The 24,674-nt window shown below is 41.1% G+C and overlaps 1 protein-coding gene across 1 annotated transcript; it reads right to left on the bottom strand.

The window, feature by feature from the left end:
• Positions 1-2,683: 2,683 nt before the first annotated feature.
• On the bottom strand, positions 2,684-20,524 carry csgalnact1a (chondroitin sulfate N-acetylgalactosaminyltransferase 1a; the record flags this gene model as incomplete). The annotated part of the gene is made up of 7 exons (XM_079234747.1): positions 2,684-4,649; positions 7,170-7,251; positions 7,565-7,659; positions 8,518-8,696; positions 15,101-15,202; positions 17,206-17,422; positions 19,708-20,524. The coding sequence occupies 7 exons, from the start codon at positions 20,522-20,524 to the stop codon at positions 4,354-4,356; spliced, it is 1,788 nt and encodes a 595-aa protein (XP_079090873.1). The 3' UTR covers positions 2,684-4,353.
• Between the last annotated feature and the right edge of the window lie 4,150 nt (positions 20,525-24,674).

The following is a 24,674-nucleotide window of genomic DNA, read 5'->3' as shown; positions in this document are numbered from 1 at the left end:
GGTGGGGTAGAAAATGCTAGTACATGGCGTTTGAACACATTAAAACAGACGCATATCAAGAGGATATGTATTTGTTGTTGTTAGGGGGCGGTGAACTTCACCAGTCTGTCATGGTGGTTCGAAAGTCGGTGAATAAAACAAACACTGCCTCCCACGGAGGACCGGGTCACTTGCACCTGTCCAGCCAGTCGAGCCGGAAGCTCTGGGGGAGCCGAGCCTGCGTGCTGCCTTCAACCCTTAATGGAAAAATCGGAATTTCTAATTGTTGCAAACTTCCCACAGTTAGCGCATTTCTTCCAAACTTACAGCACGTTATTGGAGTAACGTAAATCAACAGCTTCCCAAAAAAACTCGTCTAATGCATTCTTTATTTAGTTTTCAAAGGATTTCCGAGATTTTATTCCAGAGCTATATTTTCAAATGGCCACGGTGACTCCTAACTTCATCCCTAAAATACAATTATTGTAGAGTTTGATTTGATTAACTCTACCGCAGAATTATCACCCAGGGAATTACAAAAAGAGAGAGACAATTTATCCAATGAGAAATTGGGCTAACTTTAAATATACTGAGGGAACAACCAACTCTAAATTCACCCCTTTAGTTAGATAATTTAACATTTCCCTTAATTTTCCGTAATTAATTGCCTCAGTAAATATATACTAATATCAATGTGTATGTTTAAGCCTGCATTTAATTACTTGTCATTTTCATTTTACTATAAACATCCAGGCTAAATATAGGAACGAAAAGGAAGGTTGTGCATCATCACAACTGACATTATCAACTCATTGACCCCATCTAGTGCGTTGGAGGTGAAGTTACACTAATAAAATACGTGCAATATTTTTGTAAATGGTGATGAATAACAATAAATAATAGCGACAAATCCTCAGCAATTATTACAATTATTAATCTATATTACATACACTCAGTTTCCAGTTAATTGGGTACACAAAAAAACAAACCTAAGCCAACATCAACGCTGTGTACAAGAAAGGGATGAGTTGACTCTTTTTCTTGAGGAAGCTTAGATCCTTCAATGTGTGCAGCAAGATGTTGGAGATGTTCTACCAGTCGGTTGTGACCAGCGCTCTGTACTTCACCATTGTCTGCTAGGGCAGCAGCATTGGAGCCGGTGACACCAACAGACTTAACAAACTGGTGAAGAAGGCCGGCTCCATCATCAGCTGCAAGCAGGAGTATCCGGAACAAGTGGTGGAGAGGAGGACACTGAAGAAATTATTGTCCATATTGGTCAACCCGGACCACCCTCTCCACCACCTACTGCAGGGACAGCGGAGCACTTTCTCCAAAAGACTCATCACACTCCGCTGTCACAAGGACCGTTACAGGAGAACATTCCTGCCCACTGCAATAAGATTTTACAACAAGTCACCTCTGGCCAGATCCTCTGTAGATTAATCAACATCAATAGCCCTTTCACTGCTTTTGTTGTTTGTTACTCACTGTACATGTTTATGTTTATATACACTTCATATACACAACATTACACATACTTTGCATTTTTGCATTTTATCTATAGTTTAAATATAATTTCATAAATTATACTATCTGCGCTTGTACATATCTTTCATCCCTGTAATTTTTATTTTTGTATATATCTTTCATCCCTGTTATTGTTATTGTTGTGTCTGTAAGCTGCTACTTCAACAACACATTTCCCCTTGTGGCTGAATAAAGTATATATCCATCCATCTATTGCACTTTAATGCAACAGTCATATCCCCCTCTTGGAGGTTTTAACAAGGTTTTGATTTGACTGGACACTTGCATTGAGGAGGCTGCAGTTTGTGGTGCTGTTGAACTGCACTGCTCAGACTCAGGCTGTTGAAGCCTCATTCTCACACACTTTTAAATATATTTGCACAGAAGGAGGACTGTGGATTTTGTCTCCCAACATTTACATTGGAGGTTCAGTAGAAAAAATCTCTCGATAGTAAGAAAACCCTGCTTAAATTGTCATTTGGTCAGCTTTTGGTTTTAAGACAAACGTGTCCTTTATCAAGTGCAGCCAGACAGGAGAGTGAGCAATCAAGAGAAGCTGGGGAGGTTTAATTAGGCAACGTGATTGACAGCACCTGTGTGAATGGACTATTGTTCCCGTTAAGAGTCTTGATTTGATCTTTCTTTTGTTCCCTCTTAACTGTCTTTACCCCGCTTGTCTTGATTGACAGGTGAAGACTTTGTGATTAAAAGTGTCATTATGAAATAAAACAGCCACTATGGGAAAAATGTGATAACAGATTTTAGAAAATCTGCTGAAATTAATTGAGCTTCTCATAAAACTCTGGTATTGTGCGAATAAGCAGAATAATATGGCATTTAACATAATAGCGAGCTGAACTTATTATGTCACATATTACACATTTTGTCTATTTATTTTTCTGATTATTTATTTTATGTAAAATATTATTATAATGTATTATATTTGTTCAATACTGGACACGTTGGGTCTCCATACTTTTATCCTGAAACTTGTCCCTGAAAGATTAAGTTAATGATATTAAAATATTATGAAATGTATATGGGCTTGCCAAGAAGTAAAAGTACACATTTAAACTTTCTCTAAAATGTGTATGTTATATTCCTCCTTAAAGCTGGATAGGACTTGATAACAGCAGCTGGCATCAGCAAACACATCACAATAAATAAAGCATACTCAATGCACATATGTTTTATTCAACTCTTTAACGGGAAATGAACAAATAAACTTGAAACTTACATTTCAAAGGCATTCCATGTATTTTTTTAATAAGGAATGTTCCAATGGCAAACAATAAAAACAATATATATTAAGTGCCTCCTTTCACATCTTTGGTCATCCACCAAATGTACAGCTCATTTTGATTGAAAGTGCTGGAGCCAGATTTATGGGAGACTAGTAAATCAAACATAAAGCAACCGTCGAGGCAGATATATCTCTAAATACAACATCTCCAGTTTCTGTGACTGCTCAGTAATACATGTAATGTAATTTGAGTGACAAAAACAAAAATATTAAGATCAATAAGTCTCATTCTGATTTATTAAGTCATCGTCAATGTCAGGAAAGTGAGCAGTATTACTGCCAGTCAGTAATACTAATCCTAATTATGTCTCCACAAATGAGTTATATGTGACAAAAAACACAAATTAGTCTTCTTATTCTTTATATTATACATTTTAAAAATGTAATTATCTTTACTTACATTTTGGGCATAGTTATTTACATCTCATATTGAGAACACTTGTTGATAAAATAAAGGTTTTACTGATGAATATCCATCTTTGACTCGGCACCACTCACTATAGAGGTGAATGGTCACACATAATACTGTCCATGCAGCAATTGCATCAAAAAATAATAAACTATGAAATAACAAACATAAATAAAGGAATGAATAATTTATAAAAAATAATATGTTTTGGCCATTCCAGGCTTTAAAAAGAGTCCTTCATTGTTTATGCACTGACATGTTTCACTTTCAGTCCACTAGGTGGCTCTGTTTCTCTACACATAAAAACGTGTGTTTCATTTTCACTGGCCAGCCTGAACAGATAGTGTTCAGGTTTAATTCACAGAAGGCACGCGGTTCAGAGACGCTGTCTTTTCTTTCTGAAAAAGCCTATCTGCAGTTGAAGAGGAATATACAAATGGACATTAAATGTCATACTGACGTTTCAGACAGATCTGATGATTAATGTCCAACTCCAGTTGAATTCCTCAAGTTAGTTTGAATACATCTTATTTTTTATGTTGTCCTTTCCAGAGCAACTAAGTGCCCTTAAGTCCTTGAAAAGTAAAACGAAGTCTTCACATTTTTCATGAAAGGAATAGTTTGACATTTTGGGCCTCTTTGCTTCCTTGCTGAGAGTTAGATGAGAAGACTGATACCACTCTTATATTTATATTCTATGGAGACAGTTAGCTTAGCTTAGCATAAAGACAGGAAACAGAGGGGGACAACAATTGCCTGGCTCTCTCCAAAGAAAACAACATATTTTTCTTGACTATTTCCGCCAAGAAGTTGTCCAGCATGCATCCACACGTACAACTACAATTTGTCATTTTTACATTTCACTTTTTGTACGGAATAGAGATATAACATAGGCTGCTTTGTTTCCCCTTCTTTATGCTAACCTAAGATAATCCCCCTGCTGGTTCTTGCTCCACATTGAGACAGAAGAGTGTTATCAATCTTATCTAAAAAAGCAAGCAAAAAGCTTTTTTTCTAAAATGTTGATAAATTCCTTCAAAATCGGATGTAGCTCAGATCAGTTGGATTCATCCGAGTCACTTCCACTGATTGCAGTCATTGCGCGGATTACAATTCAACCATCTTGAAGTCTTCATGACTTCTTGGGGTTTGGGTTCTGCTGTTGTTTCTGTTTGCGGAGGTGAGCTTCGATCTCGTGCCTGAAGAAGAGCATCCCCAGCTGGCCGTGCGAGGCCTCGTTCATGGCCTTCGACTGCATGCACATGCGGTACTGGTCCGGAGGGAGCTCATCCGCACACTGCTTCTCGTGCCACAAGTGGAACAAGCCTCGGGACGGCGCTCGGACCACGAGGAGGTTGCTGTGGAGGTACTTCCTGTACAGGTGAACATCTTCGCCGCCCCAGCCTTTGATGTCGATGTCAAAACCTCCTGGAGACACGATAGCAGAAGGGGAACGCAGCGGGAAATTCCAACTTTATTATACTATTATACACTCACCTAAAGGATTATTAGGAGCACCATACTAATACTGTGTTTGACCCCCTTTCGCCTTCAGAACTGCCTTAATGCTATGTGGCATTGATTCAACAAGGTGCTGAAAGCATTCTTTAGAATGATCTGGCGACTGTGGGGGCCATTTTAGTACAGTGAACTCATTGTCATGTTCAAGAAACCAATTAGAAATGATTGGAGCTTTGTGACATGGTGCATTATCCTGCTGGAAGTAGCCATCAGAGGATGGGTACATGGTGGCCATAAGGGATGGACATGGTCAGAAACAATGCTCAGGTAGGCCGTGGCATTTAAACGATGCCCAATTAGCACTAAGGGGCCTAAAGTGTGCCAAGAAAACATCCCCCACACCATTACACCACCAGCCTGCACAGTGGTAACAAGGCATGATGGAGCCATGTTCTCATTCTGTTTACGCCAAATTCTGACTCTACCATCTGAATGTCTCAACAGAAATCGAGACTCATCAGACCAGGCAACATTTTTCCAGTCTTCAACTGTCCAATTTTGGTGAGCTCTTGCAAATTGTAGCCTCTTGTTCCGATTTGTAGTGGAGATGAGTGGTACCCGGTGGGGTCTTCTGCTGTTGTAGCCCATCCGCCTCAAGGTTGTGCGTGTTGTGGCTTCACAAATGCTTTGCTGCATACCTTGGTTGTAACGAGTGGTTATTTCAGTCAAAGTTGCTCTTCTATCAGCTTGAATCAGTCGGCCCATTCTCCTCTGACCTCTAGCATCAACAAGGCATTTTCGCTCACAGGACTGCCGCATACTGGATGTTTTTCCCTTTTCACACCATTCTTTGTAAACCCTAGAAATGGTTGTGCGTGAAAATCCCAGTAACTGAGCAGATTGTGAAATACTCAGACCGGCCCGTCTGGCACCAACAACCATGCCACGCTCAAAATTGCTTAAATCACCTTTCTTTCCCATTCTGACATTCAGTTTGGAGTTCAGGAGATTGTCTTGACCAGGACCACACCCCTAAATGCATTGAAGCAACTGCCATGTGATTGGTTGATTAGATAATTGCATTAATGAGAAATTGAACAGGTGTTCCTAATAATCCTTTAGGTGAGTGTAGTATGTGGTGCTATGTTAAATGATCATAAACCTTTTGATATGCAACAAATTAAGTAGTTTATGTCTTTAGTGCTGTGTTCACTCCCTGATGAATGCTGATTATGATTAGTTTACATAATAAGTTTTCTCTCCACTCTGCCTGGTTTGTTGTTCCATGACGGCAGCGATGAAGACATTCTGGACTGATAATGCAAGACAAGGTACGTGTTTAAACCTGCACCTTTTAGACGTGTGAAGTGCTCTTGTCTGCTTCACTCACAGTTTGTGTCTCTCTGTAGATTCATTTTGATTATTCTGTCTGTGTCTGTCTCCCTTTTTAAACGTGTGCTCCAGGGCTAAATAGAGATAAGAAATTTACCTCAAAGATAAAATGTTCATTTGTTAATGTGCACACACTCATGGCCTAAATAACACATTGCATCATCATTTCTGAAAAACATTAAACTGTACTACTCAATTGTGCCTTTAAAGGCGTAGTCCAACATTTTAGAGAAACACATGTATTCCTTTTCATTTGGTAATTATGAAGTTGCAACCAGAAGCTGGTTAGCTTAGCTTAGCATACAGACTGGATAAAGAGGGAAACAGCTCGCCTGGCTCTGTATAAAGGTTAAAAATAAAAACTCATTAAAACTCACTAATTAGCACATTCTATCTTGTTTGTTTAATCTGTCCAAAAAACAATGTGCAAACCAAATAAATAGTGAGCCAAACCAACCCCACACATTTACTGTTCATGTAATTAGGTTATTGGAAGTGAAAGTAATATGACATACAGATGCATATACATATTTACATGTACATGTACTAGAAAGAGAATACGCTTATTTCCTCAAAATGTCGAACTATTCCTTTCAATCATATTTTTTTCCGGCTTAGAGCTTATTTAACAGTTCGGCATAGTAAAGTGAGAGCATTTGCATGCTCGTGTGGGTGTTTGGGCCCGAAACAATAAACCACTTAGAATTTCACTGCAGCCTATAATTGATGTCACTTTGGAGGGAAACTAAATGGATGCAAATCTGTCTTGAGAGCCAATATTCCTGAACTAATATAGCGATGGAGAGCTCACAGGGCTGGGAGATGTGCTAATATATGCTGCTCAGAGCTGTTTCATGCAGAGTAATATAATAAAATCTCCTCCCAGTTTAAGAAAAGTAATATAATATTGAACCACTTGTGTTATTAAGTTTTTCATATCCATTACGCTATGGCACCAATAACAGAGCATCTAGCCATCTAAGAAGCCAATTTCCTATCCTGCGTTATGTAACCCCTCTGCACAGAAACTCAGCCCTGTTTATGAATTATTGCATAAGAGGTTGTGATTGGCATGACTGCGGTGAAAATATTTACCTATGTTGATGAAGTCTGACCTGTATTGGCAGGTCATGCCGAAACCAAAATCCCTCCAGAACCCTGTGTCTTTCTTAATCACCTGCAGAGAAAAAAAACTGCAAGTTTGAGAGGGCTTCTGAACAGAAATATCTCCACACACACACACACACACACACACACACACACACACACACACACACACACACACACACACACACACACACACACACACACACACACACACACACACACACACAGGAGCATGCCTCTGTGGATTTGTAGCAGCTGGAGAGGGGAAACATTTCTAAACCTCCCAGCCATGTAGCGTAGCACTGAATATGGTATTTTCCACAAGTGGCTTGCAGAGTGTTCGAAAAAGAAAAGGTAGACTACGGATTTGATTGGTGTGTTACCAGCTGTTGCTCCACGGGTGGGACGTGCTCTTGACTTCCGTAGATCAGAGTGGGGTTGTACTGGCTGAACAGCACCGGGTAGAACACCTTTTTACCTGGAACGGAGCGAGACAGCGGCGTCAGACGAGGAGGCAGTGATTTCATGTGAATGGAGCCCTTTTAACATTTGATGAATGGTAAATGGCCTTGTGCTTGTAGAGTGCCTTTCTAGTGTTTCGACCACTTGAAGTGCTTTATACTACATGTCATTCACACTTTCTCCGAGACATCTACGAATGCATTTTGACTAGTCGTAACAACAGGTTGACTATGAGAAATCCTTTCAAGATATCAATAAGAACGTCACATAAATCATCATGCTGTTTTATTCATTAGACGAAGAGGATTCCCTTAATAGATATCTGCAATGCATTATGACGACTTGTAACTTTAATAATTAAGAGATATTTCTAATTACATCTGGCAAGAATGAATCACGGAGTTGTACAGATGATGTAATAGAGATAACTACAATTCAACTTTTCATGAAAATAAATTGTGATTTCAACATATATCTACATTTAAATTCTGACTAGTTGAAAGTCAGACTTAAGATATACTGAATGTAGTTTTGAATAGACATAATTCAAATGAAAGACATCTATAATTAAGCACATTTAAAGATATCTTTATCATTATCTTTTTGGATACCTGAAACTGGAATTACACCCAGTAAAAATTACAATGGAAATATTTCAACTTTAGTTCAATTCCCCTTTTAGATCTAGATTTTGACTTATGGATATCCTTTATTTGATGATCCCTAATAACATTTTACAAATCTACAAATACATATAAACTAGTCAGAATCATAATTCAAAATATCTGCACATCTCATGAATGAATACAGCGGATGTCTTTGATGTTAATCCTTTCAATCTTGGATATGCTAAAAGGGTAAAAGGATGTCTTACCGGGCTGCGTGTTGAGTCGACAGGTGTTGAGGAAGTCGGCGGTGAAGTAGATGTCCACGTCGCAGAAGAAAAGCAGCACGTTGCCTCCTTTCCAGGCTCGGGCCCCGACGTCTAGACCCCGACCCCGAGAAAACTCCTCGTCCAGCTGCAGCAGAGTGAAGTTCTTAAAATTAACTTCCCTGCCGAGAGAGAGAGACAGAGAGAGAGAGAGAGAGAGAGAGAGAGAGAGAGAGAGAGAGAGAGAGAGAGAGAGAGAGAGAGAGAGAGAGAGAGAGAGAGAGAGAGAGACAGATTTGTCAGTTAATTACAATAAATGAAATTATGTGAACTCTAAGCTGGCTCCTCAGTCTCAGTCTTGTGCCAAAATCCGGTCTAAATATCTTTATTATTTCAGTTGATGTGTATATTCCTAAATAAATATGTGTTGACTCAAATTACCACAAACTAGCACGGCAAGCATTAGGCCGGATAGTTATTTAGAATAGGAGGGCCAAGATAGTGAAGGTGCCATATATACTGGGCCTACTGAGGACACAAAGTGGGAGGAGCCTGAGGGGTCAATAAGGGTCCACGGTGCATTTATGCCCCTGATTCCGTGATGGGTTAATTTAGCGCTGGTAGTCTTGGTTTTCTGGCTTCTATGCCTTCCGTCTTTTTCATCCAAATATTAAAACACAGTGACCCCATGAAGTTCACATCAACTTTTTGTGGACTTCATTTCACTTCCCAAATATGTTCCTCGTTCCGAACTTCTCTTTTCTTCAGGATTCGGATCGTGAAAAAACAAAACAAAACGTAAACTCAAACCGAAAATAAATTACTCGAGACAACAAAGCTTCCTCCATCACTGGCCTGAAGTTCTCTACGGATATGGTGGGAGTAAATAGAAACAGCTGGATCCAGATGTACACAGCTGCGGTCGTCTTTTTTCCCCCTAAACCATAACAATTCACACTGCTAGTGACTAATCCGTTACTCATGCATGCCCAACATGCACAGACCCACTTTCAGATAGAAGATTCTGGGGGGAAAAACTGGTTCAAACGTCTCGTGCTCAATGCAGAACAAACAGGATTTAACGTCCTCCTGCATTCCTGTGATGTTGGGTGACATAAGCCATGAGCGAGAGCAGGTAAACATACACAGCTTTGTTACAGGAAACCAGGATGACCAGAGGAAACATGCTCTGTTTGTTTTTGCCAGAGGCAGCTGGAATCATGGCTCCCACATTTCCATTTGACTGCGATGTGTGTGAGTGCGGTTGTCTGTGGGAATAGTTTGTATCAGCATATTTATTCATGAGCCTTACTTTGTAAACGCCTTTGTCTCACTGCTATTCTTTCAGCTTCTGCCTTTTAATATAATAAAACCTTTTAATCAGAGCAGAGAAACATAAATATAACGCCACTTGCGAGCACCTTATTTATCTGTTTGAACAACTTTAAGTAGAATATCTCAAACAATAACAAGATCCACAGTATATACCTGTCAATATGTGTTTATGTGCAGTTTCTGGATCCAAACAGAGTTGATCTGTTTCACAGTCTGAGTGCCAGGAGAGGCTGACCGGCCCGCTGGCATTAAACTGTGCACAGATGGCAGAGACGCAGTACAATAGCTGTGTTTGTCTGAGACAATGTTGATGCAATAACTACATTCACATGTTGATTTAGTCTCAACTTTAACAGGGCGGGAAGAAAAGAGGCGTGTCTCAGTGGCATGAATATATTGCTTTTTCCTTTGCAAATTAACACACAACACAAGTGAGTACATTTTGATTTGTTTTGTTATGTCCTTCCTTGATTTAAATCAATAGTTTGACATATTAGGGAATACTATTTTATTTGTCCTTTTATTAGCTTTCTTAACGAGAGTTAGACGAGAAGATTGATACCACTCTGTACGCTAAATACGAACACATTACATCTTCTTTTTTTCTCTTCATAAATTACTATTTAAGTTTTAACTGGGGGTTGTCTCCTGATGCATGAGTAATAAGTGAGCTTTCGAGGTGCTGGTATGCAGATTGTGTAAACTTTGCTGATTTCAGTCTCAGCCAACCAGCTGCTAGCTGTAGCATCATATTTCCAGACGTGAGAGTGATGGCATTGATCTAGCAACAAAGACAGTAAGTGTAATTCTCAAAATGTCAATCTATTCCTTTAATTAAAACATATGTATGAGTGAGTTGATTGAAAGTCATTTCATGCTTGTCACTGTCACTGAAGCCTTTAATTGATTTCAGTTTAGGGAAACTGAATTGATGAGAGAGCCAATACTGCTGCGAGATGTGGTGTCTCTTAAAGACAGGAAGCGCAAGGAAACATGTAGCTTGGCTCTGTTAAAAGGTGTAAATGTGCCCGCCAGCTAAAGTTGTATTTATATCTCTTTTTATTTTCATGAATTTAACAAACAAGATACTTTGTTCCTTTTTGGACTGACTCAGACTGTTTCATGCAATGATTTACAAACGTAGCTATGCAGATTTACATTTCAAGGAACATGTAGTTATAAACAATTAATTAAATGATATGCTCTAGAATACTGATATTTTTTAGATGAAAATGTAATCCTATCTTTTCCTCTCCCTGTGTCTCTAAAATGTAAAAACAGGAATATAACCATAGGCACTACTATTCTGTAGTAAGCGAACAAAGTCCGCTTTAATCCTGGAACATCCTTGTTTTCTAAATTACTTTTTATATTCTGCACTTTGTCTTCCCTCTTCCCTCACAGGCAACAGCACCCTTATTATAGCCTGAAATAGTCCAATTTGTTTACTGTGGGTGTGACGGCGGGTACCTAGAAGGAGCTAAACTGCTGAAACTGTGTCAGAGTGAGAAGCCTGTTAAGAGCTGTCATGTTGCGTCTCAGCAGCAGTCCTTATCCTGTTAGTTCTGCTAAGGACAGGAAGGGGAGACCAGATTTTCTTTCTCTGTGAATCTGTGCCTCTGTGTTTCCATTTGCATGTGTTTGCTTGTGTGTGGTTATAGCTGGAGGACGGACCGTCGACACGGCGCTTACTGAACGAGAAAGGTCTTGGCTGAAAGCCTCTATATCCGTGGCCATGTCCAGGCTTCTCGCTTTTTAGCTGTCCTATTGGCTTTGTTCTATGGACCCTATAGTCCAACAACTATTTGATGCATCGGCACAAATGTTAGTCAAACGTTTTAGTTCTCAAGAGGATAGCTCCTAATGACTTTGGTAATCCCCTGACTTTTCCTTTGGCGTCACCAGCAGGTCACCGCTTTCATTTATCCAGTGAAATATCTCAACATGCGGGACAGATCGCTCTAAAGTTTTTAAACACGTTCTTTTCCCCCAAAGGATAGACCCTAATGACTTTGGTGATTCTCTGACTTTTCTCTTTATAGCCCCACCATGAAGTAGGGCTGTGGAAGAAGAAGCTTTTTCTTTACAGTGAGCTTGGGAATCAGCAGTCTGTGTGGAATGAAGAAGTAAGCGCGAGCTATAAAAAATGTAGACTCAGGTTCAGCCCTCAGGCAAGACAGCTATTCCGGTTATTAACAGTGAGACGTTTTCAGAATGGAGACGGGCAATTTGTAAAGACTCCTCTTGAAAATGAATATTGGACAGCCTTCAAACTTCCTATATGATCTGTTTATCACCTTCTGCTGGACATTTTCCTCTCGCTTCCATCGAGCTGTCAGACAGTTTGTGAACCGCAAGAAATGCCACGATAACATAAAAGGCTTGGCACAAGTTGAGGTAAAGGTTGCAGCCGAATGAGTGACAGAATGATCTCATTCTCCGCTTCTTTGTCTGTGGAAATGTCGGATCCCTCTCTTTCATCTCCACGTACTACTTTGATATCCTTGTCGATGTTGGAAAATCTGACTTTTGGTCCAACTTGCTCTCCCATCCTATCTCGTACACTTCTCCTCTGACTTCCTTTCTCACCGTTCCGTCTCTCGTCTGGGGCCGACACACACAGACACACACCCCCCCACACACAGTACTTATTCATACGTATCGACTGGTATCTCTTTAAAACAGATCACTTGTTCTTCTCCCTCTGTTACACCCAGCCTCCCTCCCTCTTTTTCCATCTGCTCTTGCTTTTTTATCTAACTTTGCTCTCGATCATTATTCTTGAGCATGTAAGGTTCAGGGACGTACACTTCCCCAGAGTTCAGGCTTTGAAGTTTGGATGTGTAAGCGATATACTGGAAAGTTCTGATCCATATCTATTTTGAACGATATCCAGGGTGTCTGCTTGAAGACTGATGTTCAGATTTTCTGGTGCTTTTCTATCTCCTATATTCTGCTGCGGCTGTTTTGGCTTTTGTTACAGTAGAACTGGTTTGGCTTCAGACTTAATAAACACTTAGCGCCTATACGATAAAAACCCGCACATTTTGTATTGTCATTTATTCCCTGAGGAGGTGTTGGTATGGGCTAGAAAGATCCGGGACAATTTAGATCTTGTTAGATTTTTACATCAAGTAGTTAACATTGGCTGGTGATAGTCGTATAAATGCACTTTTCAAAAGATTTCAGCGGTGAAGCTGCTAAAAAAAGCAGAAAGTGTAAATGCATGCAGTTTAAAACATAAATAATTAAATAGTTAGAGGTTGTTTTGGAGGAGACGCTAATCAAACCAATTTCCAGAGGTGAATTAAATTCGTTGGAAGGGCAGCGCAGAATCAGGTCAGCCACTAATGATGCCATCAAGATATTGACTTGTTTGTGAGTGAAGTGTGTGTGTGTGTGTGTGGGTGTGTGTGTGTGTGTGGTTGTGTGCTTTGTTGTGTGTGTTCTTGCACTTCGAGGAAGTTTTGTCTGATCCTCAGCTCTTGTTTTATTCTTTTCTTTGGGTTGAGCTGAATGAAATACACATTGGATATTATGTGCATGCATATGCACGCTGTCACTGAGACGATCTGTCAATTAGTGTGACTGAATAGTTGGTCGATAAAAGAAAACTGTGATAATTGATTCATTTATCAAGTGAAATGACCCAAACTGGGTTCAATACAACTTCACAAAAGCAAAGATTGGTTTGTGCTTGGTGTTGACTCCTAATGACTTTCCCTCTAGCGCCACCATGAGGTTATGGAATGTCTTGACAACAAATGGATGACATTCCTATTCCCCAGAGGATGAATTGTCGTAACTTTAGTGATCTCTGACTTTTCCAAAATTTCAATATGCCCTACACCTTTAGTTTTTGATTTCTGAAAACATTCAACTAACCAGATTCCCATCAGCTTTGTGTGTTTAGTACTAAACTAAAACCTTATACCTGTTAAACATCAGCCGGATAGCATGCTGTGGTTAGCATTACCTCAAAGCACTGATAAGTTTAACACATAACTAGGTTGTGCATTGTGTTCTCTGACACTTTATAGATTAAATAATCAAGTCTTTCATAAAAAAGAAAGTTAGATAACTCAGTTAGGAAAATAATACTCAGTTGCACATTTGCACACATTATTGCATCTTCCTCCGTGTGCCTATATGCAGTTTGTATTTAAATCTGTGTGTGTACTGCATATAGATGTGTGTGTGTGTGTGTGTTTCTGGGTCCAAGATAATGGAACCACAGTCATTTCTCCTCGTGATGATTCCCTTTCATTTAGGCCACAGACTGGAAGCCAGATAAACTAAAAGTAGGCGTACAGAGTTGATTACATGTCCTGATTCACACCCAGATAAGCTGCTGCGTTTCTGATGAATGCATTGTTCGGCTGTGAGAGGAACACAAAAAGCCTCACAGAGTTCAAGGCGGAACCACGGCCATGTATTTTATGGGACACTGACTGGACCTCCACTTAATTCCACACTAAAATCCGTAATATTTCATGTTTCTGTGTCCGTCTTTTTGGAATTGGCCATGTGCTTCACTTCAAGTATAATGAAGCACACACACACACACACACACTCAGTGACAGCAGCAGGCAGAGACACAGAGGGATAAAGAGGCGCTGTGTGATCCCAGACAGTCCGACTGTATCAAGGCCGCACAAAAACCTTCGAGGCTGGGAAATCGACAAGCATCACCATAGTAACCCCCTCGGGGGAAACTAAGGCCACCACAGTGGATCTGACTGCCGATCAGCCAGCGGCGATCGTCTCCAGAGGTGTGAGCGTCGAGAGGTCCATGTGAGGTTTAGCATGAGTCAGGGATGATCACAGGCATGTTGTAATTTATCTGTGTTGGCTGGTGGATCTCAGCTCGGCAGCGTGGGAGGCGCTCTGCTCCATTATTCATCAGACAGATGACTGGCCGTGGCAGTACGCCGAGCCAGGAGTTGTGTGTGTGTGTGTGTGTGTGTGTGTGAGAGAGAGAGAGAGAGAGAGAGAGAGAGAGAGAGAGAGAGAGAGAGAGAGAGAGAGAGAGAGAGTGTGTGTGTGTGTGTCATGAAAGAGAGAGGGACAGATTAGAAAATGTATAAAGAAAAAAGAGGTTTCTGGTGTGGAAATATTTTTCCCAGCGTCTGCTTCCTGACCGCGGGTGCGTGACTGCGGCAGTGTTTATTTCATTACACAAATTGCCTTCCATATTGTGCGTTTGGCCCGGTCGCACAACGCTCTGATCTTGGCTGTGCTTCCGACCCACCTGGATGTGTTCTCCAGAGTGCTGCGGACTTCGCTCATCTGCTCGTTCCCAAAATACACCACCGTCAGATGGACCCGGCCGTCCTGACGCACACAGACTTCCCTGTAGGTATGCACACACACACGCACACGCACACACACACACACACACACACACACACACACACACACACACACACACACACACACACACACACACACACACACACAGGAAGGGACATTATAGATGAAAGCCTTCTCAAACTCAGCAGGAAGCAAGAGCACTGTGAATATATGAGGGTTTGTAAAAAAGAAGGCCTTGGTTTAGAGGTTTTATTCTTTCAAGTGCTGAAATTATTAGTCCAACAACAACTGAGATAATTGATTTTAAAAAAAGTTTGCTGCCTCTAAAATATGATAATTTACTACTTTTCTCTGTTTCATATCTGTGTAAATTGGATCTCTCTGAGCTAGTTGGACAACACATGCATTGAAAAGACACCGCCTTTTGATTGTATTGTTCTTGTTCTTAATGAATGAATGATAAAATAACAAGCATTGTAATTGCTAATGGCAATAATCTTCATTCTCAGCCATAATCCCATCTCTACTCGTTCTCACAGCGTGTTGAAGCACAGGGGAGAGATTGTGCGAGAGCAAAAGAGAGACCAGGTGGGAGATGCCTGCGGTTACTTTGATGGAGAAATGTCAAATATATCACGTACATGCTGAAGATAGTTCACCTCCTCTCCAACAGCACACACACATTTGACAGATTTTTGCCCAGAAGCACATGGGGAAAAATGTCTCATAAAACACAACTAGATACTTAAAAAATGACTAAATATGTGCAAAGGATATTGAGCAGTCATGAATAATACAGTTTCTATTGACACTATAGATGCTGTTGTGTTAAATCCTTCCTCTGAGTTTAATTGATTTTGTGATGAGGCATTCTTCACCACAAAGTAAATAGTTATTTCATAATTAATCAGGAGCAATATTGCCCTCTAAACTCCAGAGTCTGCAAATGTGAGCAGTTTGTTTGTGTTTGTATGAATTCACATTTTATCTCTATATTCTGCACTTGGGAAATACATCCCAGTGCATCATAAATGCTGATATTTCCCAGGCCCAGTGGGAAAAAAGAATATTTGATATATACTTGGTCACCGTTATCACCTTCCTAAACACAAACACACGCACACACACTTTCTCCCAGTGCACCTTTAATATGGATGAGGGTAAAGTGTTTGCTCAGCGACTCGTCGAGTCTTTCAAGTAAGTACACTTCTTGCCAGGCCGTATATCAACCGCTGCTGGTTTGCCCAGGGGGGCATTTTAATGGTCTGCAACAGCGCTACTAAGCAGGATTGACCATGTAAAAAGAGCTGTGATAAGCAGCAGCAGCTGTCCAATAAATCACAGACATTAAGAAAGATGTTTCCAACTGATAGTGACGGAGACAAGCAGGATTAGCTGTGAGCTGATGATGCTCCGACTGCTTGATGATGCGATTTTCTTCCTCTTTTTTTTCAATGACAGCAGTTATTTATTCATATTTATATATTGAAAAGGTTTTTCCTTCATGGTTTAATCACATACATACTTGCCTTGGTCTATTTGTGATCAAATGTGGGCTATTTGAGATGCATGATTGCTCTATGCATTCAAATGCGATGTGTGTGAAATTACACGTCCTGTGGTCATGTGCTAACTGATGAAAACTGTGCTGGGATCTGTGAGGGCATCTTTATTCATACTCTTGTCTGAATCACTTAAGTCAATGTGGTTTGTTTACATTCTAATTATACCTACCAGCGGAAAAATAAATTAACTGATAACTGCGTGTGCAAGAGAAAAAAAAAGCCTCTCTGATGTTAATTTTCTGTCCTCTAATATCGCCCTCTTTTCCCCAATTAAAATGTAAAACTGGAATAGAAGCTGGGTTTGATTAGCACAGTATCACATTTCCCTGAGTTTCGTGTTGCACAACAAGCCGTCTTGAATAATTCATTGTGGTGCTTCTGTTTATGCCTTATTGTTTGTGTGACTTTACAATTTACAGCTGGAAACAGAACTTAAAAAATCTAAACCCAGAGAGGAGGTTGAATCATCGAGTCTCACCTGAAGTTGTGCATGAAATGTTTGAACTTGTCCGTGCGCCTGGACAGCGGCACGATGATGTTGATCGGGATGTTGGCGGTGTTCACCCTCTCGTTTTTCACCTTCATCAGCGGTCCGAAGGGACGGAAGAGGACCAGGCGTCTGAATTCAGTACTCGACTCCCCTCTGAAGGTCAGCTCGTACAGGGTCCCTTTGTCCTTCTCTGTGCGGGTGATACCTGAAGGGCGACGGACAGAGACACAAACTCATGAACCTTAAAACCTTAAAATAACATCAATATCAGTGCCAGTGACGTTTTCAGTGTATTTAGCATGTTTGAAAAGAATAATCTAAATATATTTAGCGTGGAATCAAGCTTCTCATCTAATTCCCGGCAAGAAATTGTAGTTCTTAAAAATTCTAAACTATTCCTTTAACGCTTGATAAGAGATAAAATAAGATAATCCTGTATTAGTCACACAGTCATTACAGCAGCAAGAGACACATAGTAAAATAAAATGAAAACAAGTAATATAAATAAACAGTAAATAATCTGCAATAGCAGTATTATATATACAGACAGAATGTTGCAGCTGTAAACAAACAACTATAACTTGACCTTCTAGGAACGTTGAGAAGAAAAAAATACCATGTGTATTATTAACATAACATATGTACCAACAATGTAAATGTAACCCAGAAGAATAACAGCGTGACTTTTTGTTGCAGAGTTTTTTTTTGTCGCAGTGATTTTGTTTTTCTTGTTTTCGACAGGATGCGGCTTTCATTTAAATCCCTTGAGAGTTGCTGTATTCATGCCAAGGATCACGTTGTCGCTTGTTTTTTTAATTTTTTTTTTACATCTAATCTTAAAAGATATCTGAAAAAGAAGCTTTTTTTTTAAGGGAACATAATTTTTAGCATCAGCAGACCGCCACATGAGCCACTGTCCATGCACTCTGCTGCAGTTTGGCAAAGGGACATACACATTCACACATACATCACACACACAAACACACACACACACACACACACACACACACACACACACACATACGCACACACATATACACACACAGTGGGAGATAGGCTATTTTGGTCATCCAGACCGATGTTCTTGTTGCAGGCCTTACGTCAGCGTGTTCCTCCAGACAGAAGTTGTTTTTCAATTACTCTGCTATTAAAAGCATTATTACTTGCAACAAGATATATTGAGGTATGTGGGGGGAAAGAAAAGGGAAATGTAGCACAGAGAGTGAGAAGTGAGACCCGAGAGAAAATAAACAGACAGGGAGAAAGAGGAAGAAAACACATTACAGGAAAGAAACGTCAAAGAGAGCTGGGATGACAGGAAAAGAGCAGAAATAAAACAGTGAAAAGCAAGTCAGAAAAAGAAGAAAAAGAGAACAGAAAGATGTCTGTGGGCAACAACAGCAACTTGGATTACGGCCTTCCTGTTAAATTAGCTGACTTCCTGTGATGGGAAACGATAAGCAGTCATTTGGTAAATAGGCTGAGCAATTTGGACTGGATTCCTTCCTGCCTCTGTCCTTCTGTTGCTCAGTCCCTTTCTAAGGACAGAACTCAGTGGCTGGCAAGTCCATTTTGCATACCTCCTCTATTTGTGTACAGTTTCAGCTCACCAGCCTGCCAATGCAGCCCCGAAGGCTCCCTGAAGATGCTTTTGTCAGTGTGGCCAGCTCGACTGCCTCGGGTTTGGACAAATCGCTGCTTGTTCAAGATCTGCATCAAATCAATGTCCGAGTCTATTTAATGAGCATTAAGAGCAAAACTTATGAGCAGGAGCAAGCTATTTCATTTAAAGCTAGCTGTACTCTCTTGCTGTTTTGTGGAGGAATTGTGGAGGCTGTTTACACACAAATGTCGACATGTCACATAAACACACGTACAATAACCAGGACCACACACCAGCTCCATACAGTGACTAATGGCTCGTTTCCTACAAGCCAGGTGCTCCTATTGCTCGATTTAAAACCTCCTCTCACTCACACACTGAAGGTGGTGTCCTTCAAAAGAGCAGACACTCACACACACCCACACACACACACACTTGTGAATGAGGAGCATCTGAGTTAATTTCCTGAAGTTGTGATCACAGCTGAGCAGAACAAACAAGGAGGATATCCCGGCCGTACTTGTACACAAACACACACATATTTCTGACCTTCCAGGGATTCATGTGCGGAAAAAAAAAAGAAAAAAGATCAGGGCAACCTAAGGTTGAAGAATAAAGTGTTTGGATGTAGAACAAATGTATTCAGGAAATAACATTTGTGGTTTCCGTTAAATGTAAATAAACACTTGTCTCGTGCTAAAAGGGTTTTAAACCAGACCACTATCTTTCCCCAACCTCAACCAAGTGAGACCATTGCCGAAACATAACCATAAAAAAAGTGTGATAATACTGTAGTAAGTTAATATTGTGTTGCAAGATTGGATACAACATTTCCTTCAAAAAACATTTACTGTTGCAACATAGATGCACATTTGATGTGTTCTCACCTTCTACGAAGTCAGATGGTGTGTACACTTTGCTTGTTTGAGTGTTTTCTGCTGCACTCTTGCTGTCTTGCTGGGCTGCCGGCATGTTGAGGCTGTGCAGAGCCGTCTCCAGCACCTCCCCCAGCGCCTCTCTCTTATCCTTCCTCACGGGCTTCTCCTCGGGGTGACGGGTCAGCCCCATCTCCAGCTGGTACACCCTCTGCAGGGTGAAGCTCTCAAAGGCCACCACTGCGTACTCGCTGGGCAACCGCGTCCCAGCGGTGACTTCGGCCTTCGACAGCTGGCTCCGCAGGAACTCCTGGAGGTCCGCCTGCTGGCTCCTGGCTCCCTGGACCTCCCCGAGACCGCCTCCCTGGGACCCTGCCCCAGCTTCCTGTCCTCCTGCTGGGCCCCCGGTGGCTCTCTTCAGGCTCTCCTGCACTCCTTTCAGCTGCTGGCTACGCTCCTGCAAGGCCTCCTTCAGCTGAGCGATCTGCTTCTTCAAGGAGGAGATGTGGAGGCGGTGCTGCTCCTCCCGCTCTTGGAGGAGCGCCTGATACGATTGACCACCAGGGGGGCCGCCGCTTTGAGGAGCCCCGGCTCGGGCTCCTCCTGTCCCAACGGCTCCCGCGCCAATCCCCGGCCCCGTGCCCCCGAGGCTAGGGTGGTTGGGTCCAGCACGGGGGAGAGCGTGGCTCAGCGGAGGGTCGTCAGAGTGCGGTGGACTGCAGGTCATCACGTAGAGGAGCGACAGGGAGCAGCAGAGGAGAACCAGCACGCCTCCGACACGGGAAACCCAGGCTAGCAGGCCACGCCGCAACATCGCTGCATGAAGCATCAAAACTCACTCCTCTGAGTTAAACACACACACACACTGAGAAGTATCATGAAACCAGCCACGAAGATAAGAGTCCATTTGCGATTCTGTTCCATCACCCAGTGACGAGGCCGGCTACTTATCAGTGTGAGGTCATTTCATCTGAATTAGGTCATTGCCTCGCCACTGCCTGAGATTGTAACTTGTTATGACAAAGTCAACGTATGAGAAAAATCACTCTCTCCCCCTTTCCGTCGGTCCAATTAGCTCCATGGTCCGCGAGAAGACTCACATTGTTACATCATCTATCACTCATATGTGACTCATATGTGACTCATCTGTTCTCCGACTCTCTCGGTCAGACCATAGCGTCCTCTTCACGGCGGCCCGGGTGAAGCAGCGCAACGGATGGAGCAGAAGTGCTACGTTTCTAGAGAAAGCAAATCCTCTGTGGTGAGCCGTGGTTTCCTCATGTCGTTTCCCTGTCGGAGAAAAGAAGAAAAAGATAGGTTTGTCATTCTTAGCATATTGATCTCCAGCAAACTCCATCGCATCAAAAAGTCAGAAACACGCCAGGCCACGCTGACATGTTACTTCCGGATGGCAAAAAGGGTTTAACTGCCTTCGCCAAACTAAGCATTACTTCAGGACTGCAGCTCCCGGAAAACAATGTTGCCACCGATTTTTGATAATATGAGGCAGAGTGCATAGGTGTGTGCTTAGAAGTGAACAGATGACGTTATTGTGAATGTGATCAGTGGATACAGAGGGGAAAAAACGGGGACACATCCATCTATCCATCCATCCATCCATCCATCCATCCATCTGACTTTATCATGGCCCTTTCCTGGCTCCATTTAGTGTAGAGACGTGAGAGTGGAGTCAATCTCTTCATCTACCTCTTGGTCAGAAACCAGATTATCCCTTCAAGGGAATATAATAATAATGCAAAATATATATCTATTTTATTTATGATTATTTATATATATAAATCATATTTCTGATTCACAGTATTAGGTTTTTCTTTATTTTTTCTTTGGTTCTTGCGTAATATTTCAGGCCTCTAAAAATCCTTAATCCGAGATGGAAAAAGAGTTTTTAAGGGGTCCCAAGCCAAACATGTAAAAATGATCTCATCATTAACGGACCACAAATATAAGAAGGTAGACGCTGTCTTGCATCCTAGACCAGAACAGAAAAGGTGAATGACACTAAGTGTATATATATATATATATATATATATATATATATATATATATATATATATATATATATATATATATATATATGTATATGTTTTTGTTGGAAGGTTTTTCCGTGTTTGAGTTGCAGTACATATCTGTAAATGTATCTGCATCAGCCTCGGTCTCTCTTGACTCCCCACACAGTCAGCCCTTTGACAGGGCGGCCTGAAGCCGAGCCTAATGAAAGGATTAGTATGTGGCACGAGTGAATACTGGACTGTGCTCCAACAGACGGCTGAATCGGGGAGGCAAGGGCGTCTCTCCAGCAGGACCTCCGCTGCCGACTTTGGAAATGATTGAGGAGAGGGTGCTCGTGGAAAAGTGGACGAGTGAAAGTTGGAGAGCAGAATATGGTTACTGCGATGGAGGCTCATCCTTTCAATTCACAGGAAACTCTTCATGATGTCATTATACGAGTACTTAAGTGTGGCATCATGTTAATGAGGTGGTGGCAGTTTAATCACTTTCTTTGGTTGGTTCACAAGCAGCTCGTTAGTTTTGTATCCAAGCTGGGAACGTTAGAATAATTACATCACTTCTCCCAGATGACTTTGACTTTCCTGGTTTTATGACTTACTGTAACAAGCTTCACTCTGCCACTGATGCCATGAAGCGCAAGCCATTCAAACAAGTTTAAGCATGCATTCAGTTCTGACATTGGGACGGTCATGTTGCCTTTTTAACACAATCATAAGACATGTATCACTTATAGCTATTCATTCTAAAACAACTACTGATGAAAGTAATGTAACACATTTTGTTGCCAAGACGTTTCTCACGACCTAAATTATCAATAATTTTACAATAAGCTATTCATACTATCAATTAATTTGTTGGTTATTTTTCCAATTAACTATTTTGTCTGTAAAGTGCCCGAAAATAATGAAAAACTGCAAAGATTCACCCAAGGATATTCTAGGATTTACAATTATATACAACTACAAAATTTAAAAAATCCTCATATTTAAGAAATTAAAACAGATGAGCTTTTTTCTTGATAACTGAATCAAAGCGATATCCAATAGGTTATTAGCTTAGCTTAGCATAAAGACTGGAAAACGAGGGGAAGCAGCCAGCCTGGCTCTAGCTAAAGCAAAAATAAATCCACCAACCATCACCTAAATTAACACGTTATATGAAAGTTGTTTAATGCGTACAACAAGAGAAAGATTCATCCCTGAAAAGCGGCCGGGGTGACTGAGATTTATGAGCAGAGAGTCCCAGTCAAACCACTGAGTCTCACCGGGAATGAATGGGTTGATTCAGCGCTGGTTATTTGACTCCCCGTGGGGATCGGCATTGCAGCAGGAACACCGGCAGCTGAAAAATCATGTTTGATTTGATTGGTGGTGCGATGTGGAAACAGTCATTTCCTGCTTTGTCTTACCGTACTAGTGCTCGTGTTTGTCTTTCGGTATTTACTGAAAGAACACGTGTTTGACGTGTGATATTTCATTTACACATTGTGTCAAACTATTTTATCACAAATGATTCAGGAATCCACAAAAAAAGATACCATGCATTTCCATTAAACTAAACTGTTTCCTCAGCATGCTAGCGTTGCTCTATGATGGTCAATCGGTTCAATATTGTGGATTGCAATATCTCGATAGCTATTGGATGGATTGTCATGACATTTTGTGCACATATGCATGGTTCCCAGGGGATGAACCTCAATTACTTTGGTGATGCCTGACTTTTCCTGTAGTGCCACCAGCAGGCAGACGTTTTCACCTACACAGCTAAATATCTCAACATCTAATTGCCGAATTAGCACATTTTGAACAGAGAATAATTATAGTTTCACAGAAGATGTATCTTTATGAATTTGGCAATCCCCCACCTTTTTTCTAGCACCACCATGAGATTCACATTTGTAATTTTGAGTAAATTGACATGACATTTTTTGTCACCCTCTGGCACTGTCAACACGTTATTACCTCACACTTTATGACCACATACTTGCAAAACTATTGGTATTCCCATCATCTTCAACTGTACTTTGTTTAGTACTAAGAAGCAAGTGTTGGCACGCTAAACAAAGATGGTGAACATTATACCTGCTCAACATCCGCATGACGACATTATCTTTGTGAGCATGCCAGCATGCTAATGTTAGCATCTAGCTATAGCCTCACAAACAGTGACTCCTTGGCTGTAGACTGTTAGTCTGCTTACCACTGTGAAGCAGTTTCCCAGGGACAGTTTTCCACTTACAGTTTATTTCTGTGCTATCTGAATATTACACAGAACACATTGTTGAGGAGAAATACTTAAGCCTAACCCGAGTCAAGATTTCCAGTAAACCCAAACTGAGAGGAAATTACATAAATCAAATGTGTAACTTTGCATTTGGCACCTTATGACAACATCCTGCCTGACTCCACCCAACATTATTTTAATACAATTTGACTTCATATTCTCAGTAGCAGCACATACGTATCAACAGAAACAAAACTTGGAGCAAACTTGAGATAAAATCTCACAGTTCCTGCATTTTGAAGCTGTGACTTTCCACTGGTGTTTGTTTCAACCTAACTGTTTATGGTACATCATCTATCAAAGATAAGAACTGTATTTACCCAAATCCTCTTTGCATAACTAATAAATCTACATGCAGCATAAATGCTGCCAGCTTGTTTACCAACAGACAAACAAGGCAGAGGATACATTTCCTCCACTCCCTGAGATGACATCTCCCGCTGTATATCACATATTTCATTCTCTCAGCTAAAAATGGAAACAGAGATGCAGGGACGAGAGTGGGAGAGGGTCAGAGGCAGAGAGATGAAATAAATGTTCAGGCTGTCATAAAGAAAGAGAGAGAGCGGCAAAAGAAAATGATTTAGTGTTTGGTGGCCAGAGATGTTTCCAAAGCAGCGCTCCAGTCTACAGCATCTGTTTCAGCCTCCGAAATTACTTCCTCC

Source organism: Taurulus bubalis (assembly GCF_910589615.1).
Source record: "Taurulus bubalis genome assembly, chromosome: 19".
Classification (NCBI taxonomy): Eukaryota; Metazoa; Chordata; class Actinopteri; order Perciformes; family Cottidae; genus Taurulus; species Taurulus bubalis.
The sequence above is the reverse complement of the archived record's forward strand: the minus strand, read 5'-3'. Positions and strand labels throughout refer to the sequence as shown.